This window comes from Patiria miniata, unplaced genomic scaffold (genome assembly GCF_015706575.1).
Source record: "Patiria miniata isolate m_02_andy unplaced genomic scaffold, ASM1570657v1 HiC_scaffold_1, whole genome shotgun sequence".
Taxonomy (NCBI): Eukaryota; Metazoa; Echinodermata; class Asteroidea; order Valvatida; family Asterinidae; genus Patiria; species Patiria miniata.
In genome coordinates, this window is record NW_024037047.1 from 29785958 (window position 1) to 29799809 (window position 13852).

The 13852-nt window shown below is 40.3% G+C and overlaps 1 protein-coding gene across 2 annotated transcripts in view; it reads right to left on the reverse strand.

Moving 5' to 3' along the window:
- Window positions 1–13852, reverse strand: part of LOC119728220 (myb-binding protein 1A-like protein) — a 47403-nt gene that overhangs the window by 18158 nt on the left and 15393 nt on the right. For both annotated transcript variants that reach the window (XM_038200382.1, XM_038200374.1), the window contains exons 3-15: window positions 12646–12729; window positions 11442–11513; window positions 10672–10782; window positions 9776–9898; window positions 9313–9405; window positions 8272–8383; window positions 6915–7096; window positions 5305–5448; window positions 4553–4626; window positions 4009–4060; window positions 3552–3674; window positions 2391–2567; window positions 1121–1171 (exon numbers count right to left, since the gene is read on the reverse strand). In XM_038200382.1, the coding sequence (XP_038056310.1) occupies window positions 1121–1171; window positions 2391–2567; window positions 3552–3674; window positions 4009–4060; window positions 4553–4626; window positions 5305–5448; window positions 6915–7096; window positions 8272–8383; window positions 9313–9405; window positions 9776–9898; window positions 10672–10782; window positions 11442–11513; window positions 12646–12729 (1398 nt within the window). The remainder of the gene's footprint in view (window positions 1–1120; window positions 1172–2390; window positions 2568–3551; window positions 3675–4008; window positions 4061–4552; window positions 4627–5304; window positions 5449–6914; window positions 7097–8271; window positions 8384–9312; window positions 9406–9775; window positions 9899–10671; window positions 10783–11441; window positions 11514–12645; window positions 12730–13852) is intronic.

Sequence of the window (13852 nt, forward strand, 5' to 3'; positions counted from 1 at the left end):
GGATACTGAACAACTAACCTGATGAAGTTTCAGCTAAGCTTCAGTTGTATATTCCGAGAAAAACAGCATTCTAGGATCTCAATTTCAAATCAAAAGTTGCTGAATCATGTTTTGAATTGGGCCTGAATTCAGCGTCCGAGACACATTCTCACTGAGCCGGTTGCAGCTATACGCGATGTCGCGCACTGATCCGACAAATTATAGCAACCGCACGCGCATGTGCGTCGTGCCAATGCTTGCGCACGCTTTGCCGAATAACAAAACATACTACTAATTTAAATTTTCCAACGGTGCGTCTAAAGATGCACCGTTGGAAAGGCCTTCAATCGTCGATTACTTCAAAATGACAGCTTGCCAGAAAGAATAATTTCACAGGGAGTTTAGTCCACTTACTATCTTTCAACCAAGTATGTTTTTCAACAATAATTACGCCAGTAATTTTTCGGATGGCTGCAAATGATGGACTATAGCTTTAACTTGATACAGCCATGCTTTGAGTGACGGTGATTGGTAAGCCAGCTGTACCTACCAGTCACCTGCTTTTGTCTGTTGATGGAATTTGACTAGTCACATTGTTAACAAAGACCATGATCTGACTGGCATGGAAGGGAAAATGCACTGAATACTTTATTGTCTGTAACAGGAGGAGCGTTATGAAGTAAACAAGCCAAGTATGTGATTGTAATTTCCTGTTCAAAGAAAGAAAACAGTCCTTACTCATAATGACAAATATAATTACGTCATACTTTTTTTAAAAAAAGATTCCAGACAGACTATTAAAAAGCCACAGAATCTTTCTTTCTTGCTTGTGAACAAGTGATTGCAATGTAAAAGGCCTATTAAAAATTTCTTTAAAATACTTGTCAAGATGATGAATATATTACTTACTCCCTGACAAACCAAATTGTTACTCTTTTAACTGAAGCAGAATGAAATTACTCCAAGAATTTGTCACTAATATTTACGGTAGTAAGCTACTTAAATTCAAGACCCCTTCAGGCAATATCTGTCCATGTCTGAAATATATGAATACAATGCATTTTTTAATATGGCAAGAAAATTAAACCAAGTACAGCTATTTTAATCAACTTCTATCAAAAGAAAAGATGACTTAAAATACCTCATCTTGAAAGGTGACACAGCAGTCGACATTTGGAGAGTTTAGGAGCTCCTGTTGAAAAGAGAAGAAATTGTAAATTCCTTTAACCAATTCACGTCGGAGGACATGTTAACACCCACTGGCTGTTTTTATAAACAGGCACAGCTGACGGGTTAAAACATCAAGATTGCCTCAACTCGCCTCCGGGTGACGTCTAAACATGCTAATCCCTTGTGTCTTTTGTACACACACAGAAAGTCTGTGAAGTCTGTGGAGGCGGACCATGTGTTGATCTTGAACTGGCCGTTATGCACGGCCTATTGTTTTACAATTTCTGCTTCAGTGCACACCACGGAGTATTGAAACATGTGAGGTTTCGGCAAGAAATATCGTACAAATACTGTTGAAATGACTCTTGCAAATCAGCATTTGTGGCGTTTGGCTGTATATCAGAAGTTGGCTGGAAAATTTTGCCTTTGTGAAAATCGACATTTTCGGCCAAAATAATCCCGGTGCGAAGTGGTTAAAAAGGGGACAGAGGTTTTAAGAGCTCAGTGAATAGGCTTGAATATGTATTAATCAAATCTTAGACATCCATCATCTAGAATGGTGAAGGAGATTACAGACTAGGAATTTTTTGATCATTTCTCTGAATCATTAATTAGATATCGTGGTTAATTGGCTCCGTCACGGACATGAAACTTCCTTTCATAACGCTGGAACTGCACTGGATAGTTTATTGTAACAATAATTGGGATCTAAAAATTTAGGAGCTAAAATAGACGTGGGACAGAAAAGTGCCTTCTAGAAAGTGATCCGTGGATCGCATTTGTCAACTTTGTCTGTGGTCGATTCCAATATATTTTGTGTTCTTAAAAAGTCAAATTTGGTGCATTTTTAAACGACATCAAATGACCCCTTGGTGACCTCCAATTTTGGAGGAGTTGTGATGAACCCCACCCAAGGATCACTCCATCCAAGTTACATTGTAATCCATCAAATTTTATGGACACAGAAACATTTGAAGCATATTTGAACAATGACCTCTAATGACCCCTACATGACCTTTGACCTCAGTAATCTGATGAAGAATTGTGTCTTCCAACCCAAGGGTCACTGCATCCAAGTTTCATCAAAATCCATGAAAGCTTGGAGAAGTTATATATTTTTTTTCAAAAACTTAACCGAAACTTAAACATACATGTACGGGACATACAGAATTTAGGACTAGTTAGTGTCTCACAAAAGCTCGTTTAGGCAACACAAATATACATAGGGTTAGCCTGCCTACCTGTGCATATTTCACAATGACGTAGACCCACAGTTCCCCAGGGTCTGCGCTGGTATCCTCCTCCTTCACTGGTGCCCTGGTGGACAGGTTACACACAACACCGAGGGCACTGTAGAAATGCTGGGCAATCTGTTGCCGTAGCGACTCGCTGACCGGTACCTTGAGCACAGTGCCGCACTGTGTGAAATGAATACAAATTACATTTTGTTTCATCTGAATTTCAATTCCTGAATCTAAATGCACCATTTCCACAGGGTGAGTAAAAAAACCCAGAAATCCAAATGTCGGGACCATTGTTTTAGTGACGTTCTGCATGTAGCACTTTCAAAATCTAGGATACGAAAGCCCAATTCATAAGCTTTCTTTTAGTACAAGAAATATTCAAATCATTCATGTAATTTTCAAGTTGCTGAATTATAAACACAACCACCGTTGTAAAGTTCTGTCCACGGATCACAAAAAGGTAACTGTTCTTTGTAGCAAAACCAAAAAAAATCACATAGGGATATGTGTGAATTGTTTTCATTTTGCTGAAAGAACACACACCTTTTTTGTGATCCGTGGACAGAACTTTAAAACGGTGGTTGTGTTTACAATTCTGTAACTTGAAAATTACATGGTTGATTTGACTGATTCTTGTACTAAAAGAAAGCTTATAAATTGATCTTTTATATCCCAGATTTGAAAGTGCTACATGCTAGAACAACAGTCACGACATTTGGGTTTCGTTTTTTTTTTTAATCGCCCTGTTTTGACGAATCACGTCATCCATTCTAAAGGCCCTCATCAATGGTGAAGGATTGTGCTAGCTATTGTTCAGATAATCTGACAAGTCCAGTCACAAGTTGAGTTCCAAGTAACAGTGGATGAACAAAAACAAAGGAATGCCTTTGTCAAAGCTCATTTGAATAGCTTGTGAGTTGAATTGGGACTGGAGGACTTGTGATGGACTTGCAGGGACTTGTGATGGACTGGACTACATCCCTGGTACTCAGGCCCGTCACCAGCCCTGAGCATCAGGGGGCCATAGTACCAACTAGGGGGGCCACTACCATAAAAAATTCAAAAATACATATGTATGGCTTTTGCTGTTAGGGGGGCCAATTGCACCACCAGGCACCCCTTGGCGATGAGCCTGCTGGTCCTAACTCAAGAACTTACATTAGGAAGGGCTTTGCTTCTAGTCTTCACTCTGAAGAATGCATGAAGGAAGAGAAACTGAAAGCAATCACTCAGCCAGTCTGTCTCCTTCTGTAGACGAGGATTCCGGACTAAGGACAGCACCTGGGGACAGAACAAAAATCTTATATTTATTGTGAATAATCGAATAACTAAATTATTTGAAAAAATGCACAGCCCTAACCAATTTCTGCCTCATTTTTGGAGTGGTCTTCTCCTTCATTCATTCATTTTCATGATGACTTGATGAGTTGGGCCCAACTGTCCCTGTCGATCATAGTGCTGGAAAGAGATGGACCACTCAGACCAGTTTCTAGCTCGATGGATGTTTTCAGGGTCATGTTGGGACGACATTTTCGTCGAGGGGCTTCAGGATTCCAGAGGAGAACTTGACTAGCTGGAGTGGTGGGTCAAATAAAATGTCTTTGCAAGCCCCTACCTGTATCGTAACCCATTGTCTCCCACTGTCAATATCTGGTGTTTCGTTGCTTCTACAATGGAGAAAAAACAAAACTTGGTCTCAATTAATTATATATCGGATGGCTTTGAGGGGGATACAAGAATTTATTCCACGAGCTATAACAATATTGCGCGAGTCAAAAGACAAGTGCAATATTGTTACAGTGAGTGTAATATATTCTTGTATCCTTCGAAAAAAAAGTCATCCAATATTATTATTATTGTTATTTATATCAGGCTGACCTGATCCCAAAGAACTAAATTTCATGACTCCGTCTTGCAACAGCTATACTTTGACATTAGGGGATTGATAAGCCAGCTGTGCCTACCAGTCACCTGCTTTTGTCTGTTGATGGAATTTGACTGGTCACGTTGCCTATTGAAATATCATCTCACTGTTGGTGACTAGCCTGCGTATAAAAGCATGGCAAGGGAAGTGTAATGATTTTTTGACTGTCTGTGGCTGATCAAACAAAAGGAGGGTTAAGCAAGATTCAACGGATTACTGTCCGAACTAAACTTACCCGGTGTTGACTGAACCGGACACAAACAGTCCTTTCAACCAGTTCAGGTAGAGCCTAACTGCTTCTGGATTGAACTGAAGAAAACAAACGACAGAAAAAAAAACTTGAGTGGATTCTTAATGTATTCATATTCAATTGCAAGTCTAAAGACAAAAACAAATTATCTTGGGGCAAGAACTATTATCAGAGTAAATAACTAAAATGTGGATCATATGGAAATGTTTCATCTAGGAATGTTGCCGACAACCCAGACTAACACAGACTTTGTTATCAAAGTCGTTCCAGGCTCAACGCTGCCAATGATATAAATATGTACAACGATATCCCACTCACTTGAGTACCATGATATCGGCCCATTTTCTCCTCTTGATGAGCATAAAACCATAAAATGCTGCAAGTTAAACTTGCCCGATCCCTCTGGCACGCTGGCAGTATTTATACAGTGTTAATAAGCACATTTAAGTTTACCTAACCAAAATCAATAATGACCTCATTTGACCCCTAGATGACCTTTGACCTCAAATGTCTCAAGTCATATGAAGTCCCCCTACCCAAAGATTACTGTCACCAAGTTTGGTTGAGATTGAAGTCTGACATCTCATATGACAGCACTAAACAGTTAACATTACCAAAATGGAACACACATACACACAGGAGTACACTATCGCAATATCCCCCTTTCTGGCTTAAAAGCCAGGGGGACAAAAATTGTTAATGAAATCTCACATTCCTCACTTTCATTTTTCACTTACATTACTAATGATTGAGTAAACTGTCCTGCTTTTGGTGATTTCATCAAAGTTGAAGTGTCCGGGACTGAGTAGCAGGCACTGTACCACTGACAGCTGGGTGTTAGGGTCTGACATGCTCTTGACAAGGCTGGCTAGCGAGCCACTCTGCGGAGGTCAAATGTCAAAAATAATTGAGACAATTTATGCGTTGACAAATGACAATTTAAACAATTAATTTTATCCAGTGCATAAGAATCCCCAAAACAGCCAAAGAGAGTGGGTAATATCAAAGGTAATGTACAACATAAATTTTGCAAACATTAAAAAACGATAACTACCAAAATTATTATGAAATACCTAACTTGACTAATAGCCTAAAGCATCCTGTGAAATCACTGCGCCTGGTGTACTGAAATTTTCAAGAAAAGTGGAATTTTGTGTCATTTTCCAACGAGGCTGAACCATCGTTTTAAAAATTTCAAAACAAAAGTTGCTGAATCATGTTTTGAATAAGCCATTTGCGTGTTAAATTTGAATAAAATCTGGAACGCTGACTTAATACAATGCTTTGCACGTTTTAACCTAGCATTCTCCCGACCAAAGAGACTGTTACTATATCACATGATTCGGGGCAAGCCTTATGCTAGCAACCCCCAGCTCCGGCATGGTCTGGTGTCTTTGTGCCATTCTCACCCATTGTGAACGATGTATTGGTGCTGAGCGTCTCTTACGTAACTCTGCAAGAGCTTGCCCCGAATCATGTGATTAGCAACAGTGTCTTTGGTCTGGAGAATTCACAGTTAAAATGTGCCAAGCATTCTGAGCAAGTCATTGTACCAGACGTTTTTCAAATGTAAATCCCAAAGGGTATAGGTTACACGCAAATGGCTTATTGGGCCTGAACTAGCGTCCGAGACCCGTTCTCACTGAGCCGATTGTAGCTACGCGATGTCGTGCACTGATCCGACCAATAATAGCAACTACGCGCGCGTGTGCGTCGTGTCAACGCTTGTGCGTACTTTGCCGATAAAAAATAATGAACTTCTAATGGAAACTTCCAACGATGCGTCTTTAGAATAATTTCACAGGGAGTTTAGTTCCCTTACTATCTTTCAACCATGTATCTTTTTTGAACAATAATGGATAGCTGCAAATGATGAACTGTAGCTTTTAAGTCCAAAGATAAGAAATTTCAGGTGTGTAAAATTAACAAAAATCTACCAAAAACATGTGTGCAGAGCCACACTATGAACGTCTGATATATCCGCACATGTAAATTTTATGTGACCTTGTGTGCCAGCCAATCAGAGCTGCTTTTAGAAGTTGTGACATCATTTAGAGCAGAAATTGGGCCAAAGCTGTTGATTGGTCAATAGCTGCCATGTTTTTTTCTCATACAACATCATGTTACTGAAGACCCTAATAGAAGGCCCCCGCTGAATGGTCAGAATCTGGAGGTCAAAACACAGTGCTGTTTTGCATAATCTGCTCGGATATTATAGACGCTTGCTTGACAAGAGTCTATTCCAAAGACTACCAAAACATATCAAAATAGAATTGCAAACGACAAGAGTTTCAGGTTAGCATGACTCAAATAAATCTCTCCAAACTCTTGACACTTTGGAACTGACCAATTTGTTGGCGGCTGCATAGAGCCCAGCCTGTCGGTTAGCCAGACTGCTTATGAAGCTTCTGAGGAGGTTCTTGGATAAGACCGTACGTATCTCTGCCGTGGTGCATGCTGGGAGGACGGTCTCCAACAAGCAGAAGGCAAGGAAGATGCACTCGTCCTGTGAGCTGGTACAAAGGTGACCTGTGGGTAGCCGGATTGGACAACATGCATGTATGAATAGCAACAGACACATTGTCTGATCTGAGACCGAGGGGTGGAGTGGTGGGGTAGGTGGGGGGAGGTAGGTTGGGGGAGGGTAAGTGGGGGTGATAGGTGGTGGGAGTTTTGATCAACCCCCAAAGTGGAACTTTTTCATCTCAACATAAACACACACTGTATCCGGTTAAGTTTTTTGTATGCTTATCACATGGAAGGTTGTTTGGTGTGCACAAAGGGGTTTGTACTAACAATTTCAACACTTCATCAGTTCACACATACTGGAATTTGTATTCTTGTGGAGTCATTTCTTTATTGTCTTGTACTAAAATTTTAGAGTTTGAAAGTGTAGTTTCAAAATGCTCATATTTTTTACCAGAATTAATTTCCTGAGGTGAAATTCGGACTTAATATCCCTTACATAAAACACTTTCAACAAGCAGAAGGCAAGGAAGATGAGTGATTTTTTCCAACTTTCACTGAGTATACAGTGTTTATTCGTTGGTGAAGGGCAAAAAACCTAATTTGATTTATATCACCCCGATGCAAAATTCCATCTTATAATAGTTTATGCGGTACCCGCTGCTATGTACATCAGATTCGAACCAGCCAACCGATCCCGTGAGCTCGGTGGTCAAGTGGTAAGACATCTGCACTAAAAAGCAGGAGGTCGTGGGTTCGAGTCCCACCTGCGTGATTTTTTTCCAACTTTCATTCGGGAGGAAACACACTGAGTATACAGTGTTTATTCATCGGTGAAGGGCAAAACCTAATTTGATAAAACACTTCCATTTGCGACGGATCAACACACCTTGGAAATGCCTAGTTTTTTAGTAAAATCCATGTATCTATTTCATGATAACCTTGTGGAGACGCATTCATCTATAGAAATTGCCCTGTGGAGACATATACAATTTTTTTGTTCCCTATTATACCCATGTCTCCACAGGGTATCGTGTAACAGATCTTCATTGTTTTACATGTGGTATCACACAAAACATAAATGAATTGGAAGATTCAAACGTCAATTGCACACATTTAAAAAACTGCAGAGTCTTTGTCATCAAGTGCAAAATGAATACAGTTGGCGATGTCTACAAATGAAGTCAGCATTTTCTCGGGTAAACAATGGGTAAAGCAAGATTAAAAAAAAAACTTACCATCTACGACCTTTTCCCAGAATACGGGAAATTTCTCTCTTTTGTCCAACACCCAGGACAGGAGGATGTCACATACAGCATGGGGATTGGGGTGGGAGGTGGACGTGGAGCTCTGATGGGCAAACAAGGAGAGAACACACATTTTAAATGACGGATCCGTTGTCTGCTCATGATACACAAGGCAGATTTTTAACAAAGCTTTTAAAGATGTTCATTTTGCAGACTGGAAATAAAGAAACAAAAGTTCTGCACAAGTAAAAATCAAGTCAACAAAATCAAATCAACAAAATCAATTCAACAAAATCAAATCAACAAAATCAAATCAACAAAATCAAATCAACAAAATCAAATCAACAAAATCAAATCAACAAAATCAAATCAACAAAATCAAATCAACAAAATCTAATCAACAAAATCAAATTAACAAAATCAAATTAACAAAATCAAATCACCAAAATCAAATAAACAAAATCAAATCATCAAAATCAACACAGTGCTGGAATGTAACCTTCGCAGCAAAACATGTTACTGTGCACTATTGGAATAATTTAATTTCTATGTTTGAGTACTCCCCATTTGATACAATACCCATTTGATACAATTGACCTTTCGCGGTAGAATCGCGTCAACACAGCTTGTGAAATATTGTCCAATTTTTATACATGATATACAAATGACGCGGTACGCGCAAAATCTGAGACAAACAAAAGTTAACGTACAAAATTCCATAGGGTTGTCTAAGGGGCGTGGCTAACTCGTAAACGGCAATAGGTCAATACCGCACCACACTCAGGTTTTTTCACAAACAATGTAAGCATTTGAATACCCCATGGACTCCGTGCACAAGTACCCCCTCGATGGTTACAAAGGGAGAGTTGGGAGAGACCACTGGCAGGGACATTCAAACGCATTGCCAATGACGCCTGATGCTCACACGAAGACGCTACATGGCTTTGTGCATCGTTATTGTAATGACAAGACAGGTTCGAGTCAAGCCTGGAGTACATGTATACTACAAGTCTGTCAGCTTCAAGTACTTACCGCTATGATTCTGGCTATGTGGGGCAGGTTGCTTGCATCCAGCAGATCTGGACGGTCCCAATGCTTCTGCATGAACTTCTTATCGACAATACTCTAAGGAGACAAACATACATTGGTTTCCTTCTTATGCTAGTGTTCATGTTAGTTCAGTTTTGGGATTCAGTATGGGTCGGCAGTCTCCCTAAGGGTTCTAAGGGTCAGCATTCTCCCTCAAAACACAGCTGAGTAACTATGTCTTCATTTTTTGCACTCGGTTTCTTCATATTCTCAGGGGCTTTTACCCATATTTTTGTGAGATGACTGCTCATCTCAGTAAAACATGGCATTGGCACTACCCTTTTTTTTGCCTGTTCAACGTTTTCCCCCGTTTCATTCAGCCTCTAACCTTAAACAGCTTCTAAACTTGTCAAGGACAACCTCCATTCAAAAAAAAAGCGTGGAAACAACAAATGAGTTGACTTACAGGGAAGCTGCGTTTACAGACAGCCAGCAAGGCCAGCGTGTGGGGACTACAGGACCCCCAGCCCTGTCGTAACTCTTGCTGTAACGTCGGCCAGATGTCCTCCTCAAAAGCTTCCAGTTTACTCTGAGTGACCAAGCAATGGTTCAGTGCAATATGAGTAAAACATGATGGGTGAGAGATTCACAACGCTCTGATCCAGTTTTGTTGTGCCACTTACAAAAGCTCACAATTTTCTCTTCAACAAACTACATCTATTTCATTTAGACCATAAGCAATGAGCGCGAGAATGTGCATAAATATAAATCAAATTTTCTCAACGAGCATTGGGTCTACAGACTTCAAATTTGCAGGAGATTGATAACACTATCCCAAGCAAAAAAGAGAGGTCTCCCCATGCTTCTATCTATGCTGTAAAATACTCTAAAACTTAAGTAAGTAAAGTCTGTCACGAGCCAATATGGACTAGCAGGCCGGGTTTATCTCCGGTTTCAGTGGCATGAAAAAGTGAGAATATTTCTATTCCCCCTGGATGGGATGGTTACTCCTCAGCTAATGCTGGTAGCCATTGATACTCCTAGGTGGATAGAGAGAGGCAAGTGTGGGTAGAGTGGCTTGCCCAAAGACACAAGATACGGCCAGCAGCTGGATTTGAACCCCTGCCCCTCTGATCATGTGTCACAAACCCTAACCATTAGGCCAGACTCCCTCCCAAACCTAACCTTGTCCAAAAAATACAGTAATGCTACTAAATGTAAACAAAACAAAAAAAATTCCGTGCAAGGGTGATTTCTAAAAATTCTCTGAAAGGAAGAACTGCTAATTATGACATTCCATTTAACCCGTGATTTAATAATCAGTATTTTACTGTTACAAATTGGATATTTGTAGCAGCTTACCCTTGAGATGAGGTCAGTCACAGCTCTGAAGCAGATGTCTTCCAGGAAGCCCTTCTGGACGCACAGGTTCTGAAGCTGTCTGATCACCTCGGCTGAGAAGCGACCGTCCTCCTGATAAAAAGCAGTCCGGGAAAAACAAATCAGATAAGGGGAATGTCACTCCCAAACCAGACTGGTATTCCAGGGTGATGCTGAACTAAGTTATTCCCCGGATTTGAGTTACGTAAATGAAGATTTGAGGTTTTAAAAAGTAAAGAGCAACTACATATCATGCAGGCGTCAAAAAATTGACTATTGCAGTTGTGTGAAATGACTCCACAGAATACTAACTCTTGAGTCGTCTGCACTTCACAACCCTTCAAGGTTTACAAAACCAGTTAGCACCGACATTTCAAATTTTTCTGCGGTAAATCTTGTGTGGAATATGGATAACACTGCAAATCCCTACACAATTCTTTTGTGTGGTTAGGCTCAGGGCAAGCTGGCAGATTCGGCCATGCTTCACTAATACGTTTGTCATTTGAGGGGACAGTCAGGTACAGTAAGAAATAGAAACAGAGACAAGGTACCAGATGTTCTTTTGACACAGTTGATGGATGCAGCACTGAAGGGGTGCTGGACTGGTCGTTTCATGTGCTGGTCTGTTTTCTTGTGTTGCATGTTTTCACTGTCTCTAGCTTTGGGACTCTCATACACAGCATTGAGAGTCCCACATTTTCAGACTAGGGTAACTCTACAAATATGGAACTGATTTTCAAAAGATGACAAACCTTTTGTAGTTTCCCAGACTGGATGATCGATAGGTAGGCAAAGGCTTTCCCAAACAAACATTGCTTCTCTTCCTAAAAAGGAGAAAGAAAAGTGAAACAGTACGACAGAGTCCAGTGATTTAAGTTTCAGTGTAATGAATTCTGCGACTAAACATTTTAGACAAGTGGTCCAACAGATTTTATGCTACCAGAATACTTATCTTTGTTAAAATCACATACATGTACTCAATTGGAAGTCTAATTTGACAGAGTCAAATACATAAGCCAATTCATAAGCTTTCTTTTAGTACAAGAATCATTCAACTCACTCATGTACTTTTCAAGTTACAGAGTTTTAAACACAACCACCGTTTTAAAGTTCTGTCCACGGATCACAAAACAGTTGTGTGTTCTTTCAGCAAAATGAAAACAATTCACACACATCCATACATGTATGTGATTTGTTTTTTGTTTCACTGAAAGAGCTCTGAACTATTTTTGTGATCCGTGGACAGAACCTTAAAACGGTGGTTGTGTTTAAAACTCCGTAACTTGAAAAGTACATGAGTGATTTGAATGATTTATGTACTAAAAGAAAGCCTATGAATTGTGCTTTTATATCCTAAATTTTGAAGGTGCTACATGCAGAACGTCACTAAAACACTGGTTCCAACATTTGGGTTTCATTTTTTTTAACTCACCCTGTATGTACAAACACTGTTATTGTAATAGAATCTAAAATGATACCTGGTAAGCCTTGCAATGTAAACGCATAAAAGTAACTCAAATACAAGCCAATAGCATGCAGTAAGACAAAGTTTCATCAGTTGCAGATTATGATAATAATAAAGGGGGCTAATCATCCTTACTCGCAGCCGAGAAGCTGAATTGCGAAGGACGGGATATGATGTGGTCGAGCCGAATGCATGTAAACTTGTAAAGACGCCTTAGGTTGCTGCCATATGACCCATGCCTGACCACGGAGCACAGCCAGAGATAAAAAAAAAAATTTTGCGGAGGGAGGAAAACCGGAGAACCCGGAGAAAAACCCTTGTGGTACAGGAGAGAATCAACAAACAACTCTACTCACATATGGTCCGAGCCAGAAATCGAACCCGGGCCACATTGGTGAGAGGCGAGCGCTTTACGCCCAAGCCACCCATGCCACCCGTGTTTGGAACATGCATACTTGATAACATGTTTGAACAAAAACAGTTTCACTTACGCTTTTATGTCCTTTGATTTCAAGATGTTCCTTGATAAGCTTGAAGACTTCCGCGAGTGAGATCTGTTCTATGTGCTCGAGCAGCTGGGAAACAGAATAAGAATGCAGAATACAGTTAGTATCAATCAAGAAGTGTTTTTAAAGTATGGATTTTTCAGTGGTCTGAGAAGAAAACACGTAGAAGACACTAGATACCAAAGTATCTTTCGACATTCTTTACTCATAAAATGGTATTGTTTGTTGCGCCATGTCCCAGTCAAGCAGTTTTCAAAAGTTTCATGAGGCAAAGACAAGGTCCTCAGTATTTCACCTGCCAAGTTCGAGGTCTCAATTCAATTTTTTAAAGGAGACTTTTCTTCAACATTTTGCACCTGAGAGGGAAGCCAAGTGATTTTAATTTGAAGCCAAAGGCCAGACTGGTACATGCCCAACTTTTTGAAAAGATTGACCCTTCGGTACTCTGCTGGCATGACTATATGTAGAAATAGATACCAGATTTTTTTTTTGACACAGTTGATTGATGCAGTACTCAAGGGGTGTTGGACTGGTTGTTTCGTGTGCCAGTCTATTTTCTTGTGTTGCACGGTTGTACTTAAGTTTTGGGACTCTCATACACAGTATTGAGAGTCTCAAATCTTCACACTAGCCAAGACCCTCCTCCATCTTCCAAAATCAAACGAGCACTGTTTGGAGATTTTCTGAGGATTGAGGCTGCATAGCTTGAAGTGTCAGTTGATTTTGGAGGGATGTGCATTTTGTCAAGGTCTTAAAGGGACACTAGGTCCTGGAACAGCCCAATTGGGCTACAAAATGCGCTTTGAACGAGATTATGTTGATCGGAAAGAACATTTAAAACTAGGATAGGAACATCCACACAACTACCCTTTCAAAACTGGGCGTTTTTGTGTTATTCCTGTATTATGTGTGCGAGAACGAATTTCGGGGTCCACTTTTGCGACCCCATAAATTCGAGCCGTTTGGATGCTAGTTGTGATTTCATTCGTACGCGTCAAGTGTTCGCCTTTTGCGGACGTTGATTTTTGCATTGGTGATTGGTCACCGCTGATCCTGAGACACACAACGTGTATATCGTACACTAGAGAACGACACGAAAAACGTATTCGTACTCCGTCGTGTCCGATGTAAACAACCGTTTTTTCCCGTCTTTTCTCGGGAACGGTAAGACATTAGGTTGGTTTCCTTTCAA